Here is a 16,391-nt window from a genome sequence, read left to right on the forward strand (position 1 = left end):
ATGCAGCAGGGTGTCTGTAGTGCACAGCTGACAGGTGCAGAGTATTCACCCAGTGAAGGGAAGCGGTCACCAGAAAAAACACTAGTCGGCTGTCAGTCATTGCCGTAGTATACAGAGAGCTGGGACTGACTGCAACAGCGCCGTGACAAACCTGAGGCTATGTGCACACGTTCAGGATTTCTTGCAGAAATTTCCTGAGAAAAACCTGAAATTTTCTGCAAGAAATCTGCATGCGTTTTTACCGTGTTTTTTTTGCGGATTTTTCCCAATACATTATATAGTGGGAAATCCGCAAAATTAATGAACATGCTGCGTTTACCGCGATGCATTTTTTTAGCGGAAAAAAAACGCAACATGTGCACAAAAGTTGCGGAATTCATTCTAAATGATGGGATGCATAATGTATGCTGTTTTATAGCATTTTTATAGCGAAAAAACAGCAAAAAATCAGCAACGTGTGCACACAGCCTGAACGTTGCATGGAGGTCTAAAATTAATTTCCGACCGGGAGTGGAAGTCAAAGCACAGGCTAGATTCAGAATGCCGTCAACCTACAGAATAACCCCATATATGCAGATTAAACTATGGTGTCACGTGACAGCTTGGAAGTACTATGACTTATGAGTGAACGCATTGTGAAAATTTAGAGTAACTGTCGTTTTAATTTTTATTTCATAAAATCAATAGTACACATGAAAATAAGCAGCTTTGTAATATCTCAGATTTGCTTTGTTAAAATTGATCATTTATCATCATGAAGACAGACTTTCCCCATTTCCAAGATATGAGATGGCAGTTGCAGATAGAATTTTATGTGGACGGAGACTCTAGAGGCAAAGCTGGTCCCTTCAAGCTACATGTAGCAGCTGCCATCTAGCTCAGTAACGAGAAAGTCTGTCTATATCAAATACAGATTTTACATCAATTGAGAATTTTGATAACCAATGTCAGATTTGCTTCCTTCTCTACCAAAATTGTTACAACATTGCTCATCTTCTCATGTACTAGTAAATGATGAATTAAAATGAGGTCTACTCTAAGCTTCACACCATATCCAGCAGTAGCAACAATTCACTGCATATAGCTAAAAGGAAATCTGTTAGGATTTCCTAAACAACTATATTTGCATGGAGCTTGTCAAAGTAAAGTCCAGCAATAGCTTTACATCACAAACACGCTCCTGAGAAATCAGTATTTGAATATGCAAATAACTATGGAAGATCTGAACCCTCTCCGTCATCACCCACCCAGCACCATCTTCTACTGCTTGACTGACAGCTCCATTGCCTTAAGTCACATAGCATGGATGCTGTAGCAGCACTGGGCAAGGAATACAGCTGTAGTGACAGGCTTCAGACTTACTGTCGCAATTTGCATATCAATTCAATCATTTATTTCTCAGGACTGGCTATGTAATGTTGTTGGACTTGTTTTTTGGAAGTGATATATGCAAATATAAATAGTTTGGGGTGTAAAGTCCTACTAAATAAAGTCGATTACAATTCAAAAGAAAACAAAAACTAACACCTATCTTGGCTACCCATTAACAAGTTACTAATGCAGGAAAATCTGCTGTGCCTATTGGGGAAAGTACAGCTGGGCAAAATTTTGTTCTGACTAAGGAATGTGTGGGGAAAACATTAATGACATCCAAGATCAAACTCAATTGCATTACTTTCCTTTTTTGCACAGCAATCATCTGCTGTTTAACCAAGCTGCTTCGACCCCACCAACTATATTTTTATGGTGCCGTCCTGGTTGATATTATACCAACAGTAATTTCTTACCTGTAGCCTTTAGCCTAGGCTTCGGTACCTTCTTCTCCCTCTTTTCAGGCTTAGATTTTTTCACAACTTTTTTCTTCTTCTTTGATCGTCCATAATCGCTGTCATCATCATCTTCCACCATGAAGTCTTCATCACTGCCAGAATCCTCTGAAAATGAAATTAAGTAGTTGTAAAAAATTGTGTTCCATATTAAACAGGTTGTCCACTACTGAACAACCTTTTAAGAAAAGGTGTTCTAAGTTTGGACATTTTCCCCTATCCAGTGAGGTGCGTCTTGTGGTATAGTGCGTCTTATAGTCCGAAAAATACAATACACCCCCATAAGGCATCTTTCTACCTATGCACAGTGTACACTGAAAGCTGTCAAGGGGTGAAGGGATTCTACAGGGCTCTGCAGAGAACAGAAGTGCAGCAGATCAAGAGATTATCAAATCTGCAGAAAGCAGTCCAGTAAGGGACACCATTGGAATTAAGAGTCTATATCCTTATTATACAGCTCTCAGATGAGGTAGCAAAAACCTGGTGACCCTTTACAATGCAATGCAGTTTATTGCCTGCGTGGATGGCTCAGCATCATGTTTTTAACATATATAACCCAGTTTTAAACAAAGATGTTGCGTGTCAAGAACAGTTCTTGTTTTAAAATAACTAGACATTTTAGTTTTGCGTTGTAAAACTCACTTTCCAAAAACTGTGCTTCATCTTCATCTTCCGGTTCCTCCTCCTCACTCCCAGCATCTCCCATTATCATCTCCCTTTGCTTAGAGACTGCCTTAGGCCTGTCCCACGCGTCCAGATAATTCCGATACCGGAAAAATCGGTACCGGAATTATCCGTGTCCGTGTGCTCACGTGGCACATCAGTGTGGCACACGTGCGGCATCCATGTGCCGCCCGTGTGCCAACTGGGTACCACACGCACCGTGCAGGAGACAGGGCTACAGTTAAGCGCTGTCCCCTGCATCTGGTGCTGAAGCCGCCATTCATTTCTTATGGGAGGTGGAGCCGCATATTCATCACTGTAACGGGCGGCACCACGTGACCGCTCATACAGGAGAAGCTGCGGCGAGGAGAGGAAGCAGCAAGGGAGCCGGGTAAGTATTTTATTAACAGCGGGGGGGCGCACAGGGGGTGGGAGGGGGTTGGGGACAGGGATCTTTTTTTTTTTAAACACCAAAAAACAAAAAGATTTTTCATATCTTCTCTCCAGCGAACGCTGCTGGAGAGAAGAAATGAATGGCGGCTTCAGCACCACGCTGGGCGGACAGCGCTTACTGTAGCGCTGTCTCCTGCACGGCACACAGACTGCACACGGACAGCATCCGTGTGCGGTACGTGTTTTACACGGACCCATTGACTTTAATGGGTCTGTGTAATACGTGCGCTCCCACGAACACTGACATGTCTCCGCGTTTTTCAAACGGACACACGGTCCGTGAAAACACGCTGACATGTGCAGAGACACATTGATTTTAATGTGTCTACGTGAGTCAGTGTCTCCGGTACGTGAGGAAACTGTCACCTCACGTACAGGAGCCACTGAGGTGTGAAACCGGCCTTAGATGCAGCTTGTCTTTGTTGACACACATTTTTACGCTGTTCCTTTTCATCATCACTGTCAGCTGAAACTGAAGAGAAAGAATGAAACGGTGAGCAGGAAGAATTTTTCTTCCCAGGAGAAATGGAAAATTAGTCTCATGAAAGTTTATGCCTTCCAAAGGAAAGCCAAGTTTCACCTCACTGGGTGTGCTATTGGGAGACATGGCAGGAATGGACTGAATAGATGCCTTTTCGACCAGTCTATAAGTTTGAACATACAGAAAAATAAATTATATATATATATATATATATATATATATATATATATATATATATATATATATATATATATATATATATATATATATATATATATATATATATATATATATGTATATAGTCATAAAATTAGGATTATTGAGTACTATAAACATGTTCCTCACAGAGTTTTTAACCCCTTAGTGACAGCCAAATTTTTGAACTCTGACCAATGTCACTTTATGTGGTAATAACTCTGGAACACTTCAAGAAATCCCAGTGGTTTTTCGTGACACATACTTTATGATAATGGTAAATGTAGGTCGATGTTTTGTGTTTATTTATAAAATATATCAGAAGTTTAAGAAAAATATAAAAAAAATTTCAGCAATTTTCAAACTTTGAATGAGCCCTTTAATCCAGATAGTCATATCACAGCAAAACATTAGTAAATAACATTTTCCTATGTCTGCTTTATATCATTTGTAAAATGGTATTTTACTAGCATTTTAGGAGGTTTAAACGTAGCAGTAATTTTTCATTTTTTAAAGCAAATTTACAAAAAAAAAATTTTAGGGACTTATCCATGTTTGAAGTGACTTTAGGGGTCCCATATACTGAAAACCCCCCAAAAGATAGCATTTTAAAAACAGCACTCCCTGACATATTGAAAACTGCTGTCAGGTAGTTTATTAACCCTTCAAGTGATTTTCAGGAATTAATGCAAAGTGGCATGACAAATGAAAAAGTATATTTTTATCACTTAAATGCCTCTAACTTCTGAACAGGTTACAACAGCCGTCAGACTAAGGCTGCTATTTGGTCGTGAATGGCAATGGCAAACATCAGGACCACACAATCATGATCTGAGGGCACCAATTAGGATAAGGAGGAGGACCCCCACACTTAAGTATTTACAATAATGTAGTCACTATTGATAGCAGCATCTAAGGGGTTAAACAGATTTGGATGGTGCAAACACTGATCGTGGCTGATGCAGCAAGTTATCAGCTATAGTGTACAGCCGACAGCTGTTGGATTGTCACATGTAAGGGGAGGCTAGACTCATGTCAGTTAAAAGACATTGGCGGTCATTAAGGAGTTAAACACAAATACAGCTATGTACACAGATCAACCCTGGCCATTTTTTGCAATTCTGACCAGTGTCCCTTTATGAGGTAATAACTCAGGAACGCTTCAATGGATCCTAGCGGTTCTGAGATTGTTTTTTCGTGACATATTGGGCTTCATGTTAGTGGTAAATTTAGGTCAATAAATTCTGTGTTTATTTGTGATAAAAACGGAAATTTGGCGAAAATTTTGAAAATTTCGCAATTTTCACATTTTGAATTTTTATTCTGTTAAACCAGAGAGTTATGTGACACAAAATAGTTAATAAATAACATTTCCCACATGTCTACATCAGCACAATTTTGGAAACCAAATTATTTTTCGCTAGGAAGTTATAAGGGTTAAAATTTGACCAGCGATTTCTCATTTTTACAACGAAATTTACAAAACCATTTTTTTTTAGGGACCACCTCACATTTGAAGTCAGTTTGAGGGGTCTATATGGCTAAAAATACCCAAAAGTGACACCATTCTAAAAACTGCACCCCTCAAGGTGCACAAAACCACATTCAAGAAGTTTATTAACCCTTCAGGTGCTTCACAGCAGCAGAAGCAACATGGAAGGAAAAAATGAACATTTAACTTTTTAGTCACAAAAATGATCTTTTAGCAACAATTTTTTTATTTTCCCAATGGTAAAAGGAGAAACTGAACCACATAAGTTGTTGTCCAATTTGTCCTGAGTACGCTGATACCTCATATGTGGGGGTAAACCACTGTTTGGGCACACGGCAGGGCTTGGAAGGGAAGGAGCGCCATTTGACTTTTTGAATGAAAATTGGCTGCACTCTTTAGCAGACACCATGTCACGTTTGGAGAGCCCCCGTGTGCCTAAAAATTGGAGCTCCCCCACAATTGACCCTATTTTGGAAACTAGACGCCCCAAGGAACTTATCTAGATGCATTGTAAGCACTTTAAACCCCTAGGTGCTTCACAAATTGATCCGTAAAAATGAAAAAGTACTTTTTTTCACAAAAAAATTCTTTTAGCCTCAATTTTTTCATTTTCACATGGGCAACAGGATAAAATGGATCCTAAAATTTGTTGGGCAATTTCTCCTGAGTACACCGATATCTCACATGTGGGGGTAAACCACTGTTTGGGCACATGGTAAGGCTCGGAAGGGAAGGAGCGCCATTTGACTTTTTGAATGAAAAATTATCTCCATCGTTAGCGGACACCATGTCGCGTTTGGAGAGCCCCTGTGTGCCTAAGCATTGGAGCTCCCCCACAAGTGACCCCATTTTGGAAACTAGACCCCCCCAAAGAACTTATCTAGATGCATACTGAGCACTTTAAACCCCCAGGTGCTTCACAGAAGTTTATAACGCGGAGCCATGAAAATAAAAAATAATTTTTCTTTCCTCAAAAATAATTTTTTAGCCTGGAATTTCCTATTTTGCCAAGGGTAATAGGAGAAATTGGACCACAAATGTTGTTGTCCAGTTTGTCCTGAGTACGCAGATACCCCATATGTGGGGGTAAACCACTGTTTGGGCGCACGGCAGGGCTCGGAAGGGAAGGCACGCCATTTGGCTTTTTAAATGGAAAATTAGCTCCAATCATTAGCGGACACCATGTCGCGTTTGGAGAGCCCATGTGTGCATAAACATTGGAGATCCCCCACAAATGACCCCATTTTGGAAACTAGACCCCCAAAGGAACTAATCTAGATCTGTGGTGAGCACTTTGAACCCTCAAGTGCTTCACAGAAGTTTATAACGCAGAGCCATGAAAATAAAAAAAAATATTTTTTCAAAAATGATTTTTTTGCCCGCAATTTTTTATTTTCCCAAGGGTAACAGGAGAAATTTGACCCCAAAAGTTGTTGTCCAGTTTCTCCTGAGTACGCTGATACCCCATATGTGGGAGTACACCACTGTTTGGGCACATGCCGGGGCTCGGAAGTGAAGTAGTGACGTTTTGAAATGCAGACTTTGATGGAATGTTCTGCGGGCGTCACGTTACGTTTGCAGAGCCCCTGATGTGGCTAAACAGTAGAAACCCCCCACAAGTGACCCCATTTTGGAAACTAGACCCCGAAAGGAACTAATCTAGATATGTGGTGAGCACTTTCAACCCCCAAGTGCTTCACAGAAGTTTATAATGCAGAGCCGTGAAAATAATAAATACGTTTTCTTTCCTCAAAAATAATTTTTTAGCCCAGAATTTTTTATTTTCCCAAGGGTTACAGGAGAAATTGGACCCCATAAGTTGTTGTCCAGTTTCTCCTGAGTACGCTGATACCCCATGTGTGGGGGTAAACCACTGTTTGGGCACACGTCGGGGCTCAGAACTCACAGAAGTTTATAACGCAGAGCCGTGAAAATAAAAAAAATCATTTTTCTTTCCTCAAAAATGATGTTTTAGCAAGCAATTTTTTATTTTCTCAAGGGTAACAGGAGAAATTGGACCCCAATAATTGTTGCGCAGTTTGTCCTGAGTATGCTGGTACCCCATATGTGGGGGTAAACCACTGTTTGGGCGCACGTCAGGGCTCGGAAGTGAGGGAGGACCATTTGACTTTTTGAATACAAGATTGGCTGGTATCAATGGTGGCGCGATGTTGCTTTTGGAGACCCCCTGATGTACCTAAACAGTGGAAACCCCTCAATTCTACCTCCAACACTAACCCCAACACACCCCTAACCCTAATCCCAACTGTAGCCATAACCCTAACCACAACCCTAACCCCAACACACCCCTAACCCCGACACACCCCTAACCCTAACCACAACCCTAATTCCAACCCAACCCTAACCCTAAGGCTATGTGCCCATGTTGCGGATTCGTGTGAGATTTTTCAGCACCATTTTTGAAAAATCCGCGGGTAAAAGGCACTGCGTTTTACCTGCGGATTTACCACGGATTTCCAGTGTTTTTTGTGCGGATTTCACCTGCGGATTCCTACTGAGGAACAGGTGTAAAACGCTGAGGAATCCGCACAAAGAATTGACATGCTGCGGAAAATACAACGCAGCGTTTCCGCGTGGTATTTTCCGCACCATGGGCACAGCGGATTTGGTTTTCCATATGTTTACATGGTACTGTAAACCTGATGGAACACTGCTGCGGATCCGCAGCCAAATCCACACCGTGTGCACATAGCCTAATTCTAAAGGTATGTGCACACGCTGCGGAAAACGCTGCGGATCCGCAGCAGTTTCCCATGATTTTACAGTTCAATGTAAACCTATGGGAAACAAAAATCGCTGTACACATGCTGCAGAAAAACTGCATGGAAACGCAGCGGATTACATTCCGCAGCATGTCACTTCTTTCTGCGGATTCCGCAGCGGTTTTACAACTGCTCCAATAGAAAATCGCAGTGAAATGCGCAGAAAAGCCGCGGTAAATCCGCGATAAATCCACAGCGGTTTAGCACTGCGGATTTATCAAATCCGCTGCGGAAAAATCACCAGAAGACCAGAATACGTGTGCACATACCGTACCCTAACCCTAACTCCAACCTTAGTGGGGAAAAAAAAATTCTTTATTTTATTATTGTCCCTACCTATGGGGGTGACAAAGGAGGGGGGGGGGGGTCATTTTGCTGTTTTTTTTTTTATTTTGATCACTGAGGTTTTATCACAGTTATCAAAATTCACATTGGAACGAATCTGCCGGTCGGCAGATTAGGCGGGTGCACTGCGCATGCGCCCGCCATTTTGGAAGATGGCGGCGCCCAGGAAAGAAGACGGATGGACCACGGGAGGCTCGGTAAGTATGATGGCGGGGGGGATAGCACGGGGGGGTGGATCGGAGCATGGGGGGGTGGATCGGAACACGGGGGGGTGGATTGGACTACAGGGGGGGTGGATTGGAGCACGGGGGGTGGATCGGAGCGCGGGGGGGGGGGGGGGGGGGGGGGGGGGAATCGGAGCACGGGGGAGCGGAGCACATGATATTGCAGCATCAGCCATGGCTGGATTGTAATATTTCACCAGTTTTTTAGGTGAAATATTACAAATCGCTCTGATTGGCAGTTTCACTTTAAAAAGCCAACCAGAGCGATCGGAACCCGGGGAAGGGGGGGGGGGGTGATTGGGTTGGTGGTGAAGCCACCCCCCCTGGGCTAAAGTACAACTCCTCCTGTCCCTGCAGGCCGGGTGAAATTACAGTTAACCCTTTCACCCGGCCTGCAGGAGCCCAATCCGACCATGACGCATATGCTGCGTCACAGGTCGGAATGGCACAGGTTTTCATGACGCATACGGTGCGTCAAAGGTCGGGAAGGGGTTAATGTTTATTTTCAGTTCTGTGTTAATGAAATGCTTGTGTTTTAAGGCGGGGGTTCATGTATGTGGCGCTCTGATTAGATATTCATAATGCAGACTGCTGACTTGTCACTGCTCTCTGTGATCTGCACCCTAGTTTGCATAATGAATACCATCACGTACTTGACCAAAAAAAAAAAAGTGCTTCTGCAGGCAGGTGCTGGCCGTGACACCTGCGCTGCAGCATAATCGCTTACTGTTACTGTGCATTTATTCCCTTTTGCAGATTTACTTGAGCGAGGCAAAAGAGAGAGAAAAAAAAAAGTTTTGAAAATAACGCCCACCACACCGTAGCAGACACCGCCATCTTGTGGAGAAGGAAAAAAAAAAAGAAGAAGAAGTTTTCCACCAAGATGGCGCCGCCCACGCATGTGCATTAGAAGCTGTCGGCGATCGCTCAGAGCTGCTACTGCGCAGGTGGTGCCATCTTGGTGGAGGACTTTTCTATTCTCCAGCAAGATGGCGCCGCTGGCACCTGCGCAACAGCAGCTATCGGACCTATATAGAAATCAATAGCTGTAAAAGCGCAGGCAACATTTTCAAAATGACTTTACCTAGCTCAAGTAAATCTGTAAAAGGGAATATGTGCACAGTACACATGCAATTATGTTGCAGTGCCGGTGCCACAGCCAGCACAAGCCTTTTTTTTATTCAGTATGTGATGGTATTCATTATGCAAACTAGGGGGCAGGTCAGAAAGGGATCAGTGGCCTGTCAGAGGTGCATTATCAGAGCACCACATACATGAACCCTCTGCCTTAGTACACAAGCATATCATTAACACAAAGCTAAAAATAAAGATTAAGAAACAGCCACAAGACCGATGTCATCAACCAAGGTAACATCCTGCAAGAAACAAGCCCTCGCATGGCCATTTTGATTGAAAAATAGTGATGAGTATACTCTTTGCTTGGGTTTCCCCAACCATGCTCGGGTAATCTCCGAGTATTTGTTAGTGCTCTGAGATTTTGTCGCCTCAGCTGCATGATTTACGGCTGCTGGACAGCCTGAATACATGTGGGAATTCCCTATCAAAAAGGCATTCCTCACATGTATTCAGCATGTCTAGCAGCCGTAAATCATGCAGCTGCAGTGAGGAAAACTAAATCTCCGATCACTAAAATACTCAGAGACCACACACAACGAGTATACTCGCTCATTACTAAAAAATAACAAAGTTAAGGCTGGGAAGACAAGGAGCAAAAAAAAAAAAAAGAAAAAAAAGAAAGAAAACTGGAAATACTCCTGGTCTTTAAGGGGTGAAAGGTACCCGACAGCAGGATATATATACACCTAGAAGAAATTTTTTTTTATAAATCAAGAAAAATTACCTTTACCTGATCGCTTCCTTCCTTTGGAAGCATGTCTCTTTTCAGGTGTTGCTTTTTTACTCTTTTTAGGACTCTCATAATCACTATCTGCTTTTCCATCCCCTGCTGCCAAGTCATCATCACTGCCAAAGTCTTCCTCTGGAACACAAATATATCAGGTAAGTAGGGCTGTTTATTCAGAAGCCAAACCACCGACTCTTCAATTTCCCTGACTCCAGGACTCAAGCACTGCCTCACGACAAAGCGCAGCCCAGATTGATCTCAACTAAAAGCCTAGATCCTTAAATCAGGAATAGAACATTTCATAACTTTCCCAAATTCTTATGAAAACATTTACAGCACACAATTCATTAAACTACTGTCCCCAATTATATATGTTACGTTTAGGAGTGTCCATTTTAACATGACTCAACCAACATGGAGACCCACGCCACAGCGATGCAAGCATGCAGGATGATTCCACTGGTCCATTAACTACTACTAAATTGGGCCAATTTACCAAATCGCGAGCCCCACACATCTACCATTAATGTTGGACGAAATGGGGGGTAAAGAGGGAAATCCATAATCCCAGCAATTCTCATTTGTCTAGAAACAAAAAAGCCAACTTACATTTTATCACCTTAAAGTGACAAAAATATTTCACATTTGGTGAAGTTCCCATATTACAGGTAATCATACAGCAGAATAGTTATTATCCATGTTTAATTTACATCAGCATCTCAGAGGTCATAAGTATGGTTTAATTAAGATTAAAGGAGTGTCTTTCTTTCAATTAAAGGACTTTTTCTGGGTGTCTTTTGGTTTTAGCCGGAGGGCAGGGGTGTCCGTATTCATGGCCCCTTCCTAGGCTATTAATATCAGCCCGAAGCTGTCTGCATAGTATTTGCTGGTTATTAGTTATGAAGGGAACTCACGTCATTTTTTTGGGGGGTCCCCCATTTTAATAGCCAGTAAAGGCCAAGTATACAGTTATGAGCCGATATTAACAGCCTGGGAAAATCCATGGGTATTACCCCCTTCCCAGGCTATAGACATCTGCCCCCAGTTGTCTGCTTTCCCTATGCTGGTTACTACACAGTGCGGCCTCTCTCCCTCCTACACATCTACGGGTGAGCTTCATTCAGCAATGTTAGGAATTTTGTTATCAGGTACAGGTGGACTTTCCATGTGATATACCTATGACCATCAGCTGGGAATGTCCCCTATGTATTGACTGGGAGCTAATGCTCATGTCCCTAGGTACCATTTGATATGTGCATGGGATTCACACCAAGATGTGTTTGGGCTCATGGGAGGTGGGGGTTCATCCAATCTGCATTGGATTGGCACTCTTGTCATGATAGATTGTACCATGGATTTTTACTTTTACATTTTTGACTAAAAATTGGCTAGTGTTTTTATGGTATAACATTATGCACTCCTTGTTTTTTCTTGGTTACAAAAATTGCCCACGCCATTTCCCCGAAAAATAATCTTATTAATTACATTTACAGTAATTTGCACACTGTACTAATTGTATTTGTCACTGACAAACCTATTCGATATGCATTTACTCTATGTAATCCATCTCTATCCTGTCGGCTCCTGCAGTGATTTTACAGAACATGGCAGATTTACTGGCTTTTCATATACATATGTTTTGATGAATATTTCCTTTGAAAACTGTGTGTAAATGACAGAATTACTGTATGTAAAAGCTCATGCTTAAATCGCATTGCGGTTGCTATCCGATTGCACTGCTTTCAGATGTAAATCGGATGCTAGGTGGCAGGCGGGGGGTGGGGGTGGGGGACAAAAAACAAACCACACACTAATTGTACTTGCATAAACTCATGACGCTCATCCGACTCTCCTGCATCAAAATTTAACTGATTTTAAAATCGCTATTGTGTCTCCAGCCTATAGGTACCGTCACACTAAGCGACGCTGCAGCGATACCGACAACGATCCGGATCGCTGCAGCGTCGCTGTTTGGTCGCTGGAGAGCTGTCACACAGACAGCTCTCCAGCGACCAACGATGCCGGTAACCAGGGTAAACATCGGGTTACTAAGCGCAGGGCTGCGCTTAGTTACCCGATGTTTACCCTGGTTACCAGCGAAGACATCGCTGAATCGGTGTCACACACGCCGATTCAGCGATGTCTGCGGGAGTCCAGCGACGAAACAAAGTTCTGGACTTTCTTCCCTGACCAGCGACAGCACAGCAGGGGCCTGATCGCTGCTGCCTGTCACACTGGACGATATCTCTAGCCAGGACGCTGCAACGTCACGGATCGCTAGCGATATCGTCTAGTGTGACGGCACCTTAATAGTGTTCTTCAGGGTTTCAACTACCACCAGCAGGTGAAATTCTGATGCGTGCGTGATAACCTTATTTCCGATTGCAGTTTTAAAAATGGCAATGAGTGAATAGTGATACTTAACAGCTGCTTTTTTTTTTTTTTTAAATAGGGTAGTATCCGCTTTTGTTGAGGGGGTAAAAAAAAAGAAGAAGAAGAAAAAAAAAAAAGAAAAGCCACAAGACAAAAAACCCCTCCGGTTGCACTTATTTTCTCATGGCAGCGATCCTGACAATTACAGCAGGGTGTAAGTTATGATTTGCAGTCCATGACTTCGCACTGTGTTGTACAAGCATGGTGGACATCAGGTAGCAGGGATCCTTTATAAAATATTTTATGCAATTCTCAGATCATCATAAGACCTTATTTCTTGAAATTTTAGAAAAGCTCACTAACACTTCAATATCAATCAAACTTGCAGATTTAGGGGAACCTATCTGATTCTCCAATGTCCGCCATTTTTTATTTATTGCCCAATTCCCTCCTAAACCTTGTTCATCTAAACAAGTGTTTAAAAAATTATATTCTCAGTCTCTTAGGCAAATTAGACCTTTGATTAGTCGATCGGGCGCTAGTTTCCCCAGTCCAGTTGTCCCTCTGCATGTTATCAAGTCCCTGTGGGCATGATATGACTTGCAAAAGCCAGTGTACAATTCCTGCCTTCAGAGGCACACTGCACATGACTGAAAGTACAGAAGACTACTCATGTACAGGATTCACAAGCCTGCAGTCCCTAAGGTCAGACCACCCCTTTAAACACCATTTGCCTGCAGATTAACGTTTTTGTTTTTTTTTTTTTGTTTTTTACACCACACAAGGTTTGCTTTAAAAAGGAGTGAGAAAATGGTTTTCAGATCATTCAATTAAACCTAAAATTTGTTGAGCATGTTTTATAGGGAAAAAAAACCCAAGCTATTAACCTTCAGGTTAACAGTAACTAACCAGCCCAGCCCCCACACTTAGTCACCACCACCCATTACTTTCAATGGGTGAAAACCGCTGAAAAAAAAAAAAAGTGACATGCTCTATTCTGTAAAAGCTTTGCACAAAATACTGAAAAAAAAAAAAAAAAAGCTGTGTGCATGAGATTTCTGAAATCTCAGACAAAGGCCTGTCCCACGCGTCCAGATAATTCCGGTACCGGACAAATCGGTACCGGAATTATCCGTGTCCGTGTGCTTACGTAGCACATCAGTGTGGCACAAGTGCGACTGAGGACCACACGGAGGTATTCATCCCTTCTTCCCAGCAGCGTTCGCTGGAGACAAGGAATGAATAATCTTTTTTTTTACTTTCCCCTTAAAAATAAAGTTTGTGCGTCCCCTCCCGCCTCCCATCCCCTGTGCGCTTTCCCCCCCGCTTGCCAGGAAATACTCACCGACACCCAGCTCCAGCGATGTCTCCTCTCAGCGGCTGCAGCCTGTGCTGTGTGAGCGGTCACGTGGTTCCACTCATTAAAGTGAGGAATATGCGCATATTCCTCACTTTAATGAGCGGGACCACATGACCGCTCACACAGCACAGGCTGCAGCCGCTGAGAGGAGACATCGCTGGAGCTGGGTGTCGGTGAGTATTTCCTGGCAAGCGGGGGGGGGGAAGCGCACAGGGGATGGGAGGCAAAAGGGGACGCACAAACCTTATTTTTAAGGGGAAAGAAAAAAAAAAAAAAAGATTATTCATTCCTTCTCTCCAGCAAACGCTGCTGGGAAGATGGGATGAATTCCGGCTTCAGCACCACAAGCGGGGGAGGGACAGCGCTTACAGTAGCGCTGTCTCCTGCACGGCACACGGACTGCACACGGACAGCATCCGTGTGCGGTACGTGTTTTACACGGACCCATTGACTTTAATGGGTCCGTGTGATTCGTGCGTTCCCACAAACACTGACATGTCTCCGTGTTTTTCAAACGGACACACGGTCCGTGAAAACACGCTGACATGTGCAGAGACACATTGATTTTAATGTGTCGACGTGAGTCAGTGTCTCCGATAGGTGAGGAAATGGTTACCGTGTGAAACCGGCCATAGATGGTACTGCAAAACGCAGCCAAGTTAGCATAAAAACACTGGGGAAAAAAAATGCACTAAAACACCTGTGAACATACCCTGAGGGTATGTGCACACGTAAGAATTTCTTGCTAAAAATTCCTGAAGAAAACCGGACATTTTCTGCAAGAAATCCGCATGCGTTTTTTTTTTTTTTGGAGCTTTCCCAATGCATTATATAGCGGGAAAAATGTGAAAAAAAACCCCGCAAAATTAATGAACATAATGCGTTTTTTACCACGATGCGTTTTTTTGCAGAAAAAAAAAAAACCCGCATCATGTGCACAAAAATTGCAGAATGCATTCTAAATGATAGGATGCACATGTATGCGTTTATGGGTTTTTATAGCGAAAAAAAACCGCAACGTGTGCACACAGCCTTACAGTGATTAGTCCAGTGCATCTTTAGTTCAGTGATCAATATGAAACATTTTTATTTTCCTTGCATCAGAAATTAAAGAAAGAAATTACCTGCAGAGTCGGCCTCATCTTTTTTTGTTTTCTTGACCTTCACCTTCACCTCTTTTTCATCAGATTCTTCACTGTTTAGAATGAGAATCATTTTTTTTTTTAATCTTAACTTGCACAAGAAAAAAAAAAAAAAACACGCTGGAGTTGTGCTTTAACCAGTTAATACAGTTTATTGGGACTAGGATATGTACAGTTAGAGACATCTCATTGAAGGGCAGCAAAAATATTTATATAGTTTACAATATAGAAAATTCCAAGCACTAATGCACATATAAACACCACCTGCTTTAGATTTGTTACTTAGGGACATTCTTACTAATAAATGTGCGCATTTACCTATCATCCTGTGAGTTTTTGGCAGGCTTCTTCTCCTTCACCTCTTTAGGAGATGACCGAGATTTCTTTGCAGGAGGAGCCGATTCTCTTCCATATTCCTCATCTATTAAATAACACAAAATTTGTTTTCCAAAGTTTGGAAAAGGATTAAAGCATATACAAACAAAACTAGGAAACAAAATAAAAATCACTGCAAAGCACGGTGGCGCAGTGGTTAGCACTGCAGCCTTGCAGCGCTGGAGTCCTGGGTTCTAATCCCACCCAGGACAACATCTGCAAAGAGTTTGTATGTTCTCTCCGTGTTTGCGTGGGTTTCCTCCGGGTACTCCAGTTTCCTCCCACATTCCAAAGACATACTGATAGGAAATTTAGATTGTGAGCCCCATTGGGGACAGTGATGATAATGTGTGCAAAACAGTAAAGCGCTGCGGAATATGTTAGCGCTATATAAAGATTATTATTATTCTCTCCCTCATGACTGTTGGATGGGTGTTGCATTTGAAGTGTCGGTAGTGTTATCAGAGAAACTGTAGAATTACTGGGTTATCACAGAAATATAGTAAATGTTCAGGACTAGGGTTGAGCGACTTACTCAAAACCCGACTATCTCAAAAGTCGAGTGAAATCGGCCGATTGCAAATCACTACAGCGAGAAGATGGCGATAAGCATCCACGCCCCTAAGACCTATGTCATCACTCTGCCCACGCTCCTTCATTGGCTGAAAAAATGGCGCCAAACGCGGCATACGAAAAGCGACTTTGGTGCGAAGATCGCCGACTGCATGGCCGATCCCACACTAGGATCGGGTCGGGTTTCATGAAACCCGACTTTGCCAAAAGTCGGCGACTTTTGAAATTTGTCTGATCCGTTT

The 16,391-nt window shown here is 42.7% G+C and overlaps 1 protein-coding gene across 9 annotated transcripts in view; it reads right to left on the minus strand.

The window, feature by feature from the left end:
• The window catches only part of NUCKS1 (nuclear casein kinase and cyclin dependent kinase substrate 1), an 88,478-nt gene that overhangs the window by 2,868 nt on the left and 69,219 nt on the right, over positions 1-16,391 (minus strand). For 3 of the 9 annotated variants that reach the window (XM_069756235.1, XM_069756239.1, XM_069756234.1), the window contains 6 exons: positions 15,520-15,622; positions 15,184-15,254; positions 10,324-10,461; positions 3,340-3,408; positions 2,469-2,555; positions 1,788-1,934 (listed from right to left, as the gene is read on the minus strand). In XM_069756235.1, coding sequence (XP_069612336.1) covers positions 1,788-1,934; positions 2,469-2,555; positions 3,340-3,408; positions 10,324-10,461; positions 15,184-15,254; positions 15,520-15,622 — 615 coding nt within the window. The remainder of the gene's footprint in view (positions 1-1,787; positions 1,935-2,468; positions 2,556-3,339; positions 3,409-10,323; positions 10,462-15,183; positions 15,255-15,519; positions 15,623-16,391) is intronic. The other 6 variants (XM_069756240.1, XM_069756238.1, XM_069756242.1 and 3 more) reach the window with 4 other exon arrangements.

The sequence above is a fragment of the Ranitomeya imitator genome, chromosome 3, assembly GCF_032444005.1.
Source record: "Ranitomeya imitator isolate aRanImi1 chromosome 3, aRanImi1.pri, whole genome shotgun sequence".
Classification (NCBI taxonomy): Eukaryota; Metazoa; Chordata; class Amphibia; order Anura; family Dendrobatidae; genus Ranitomeya; species Ranitomeya imitator.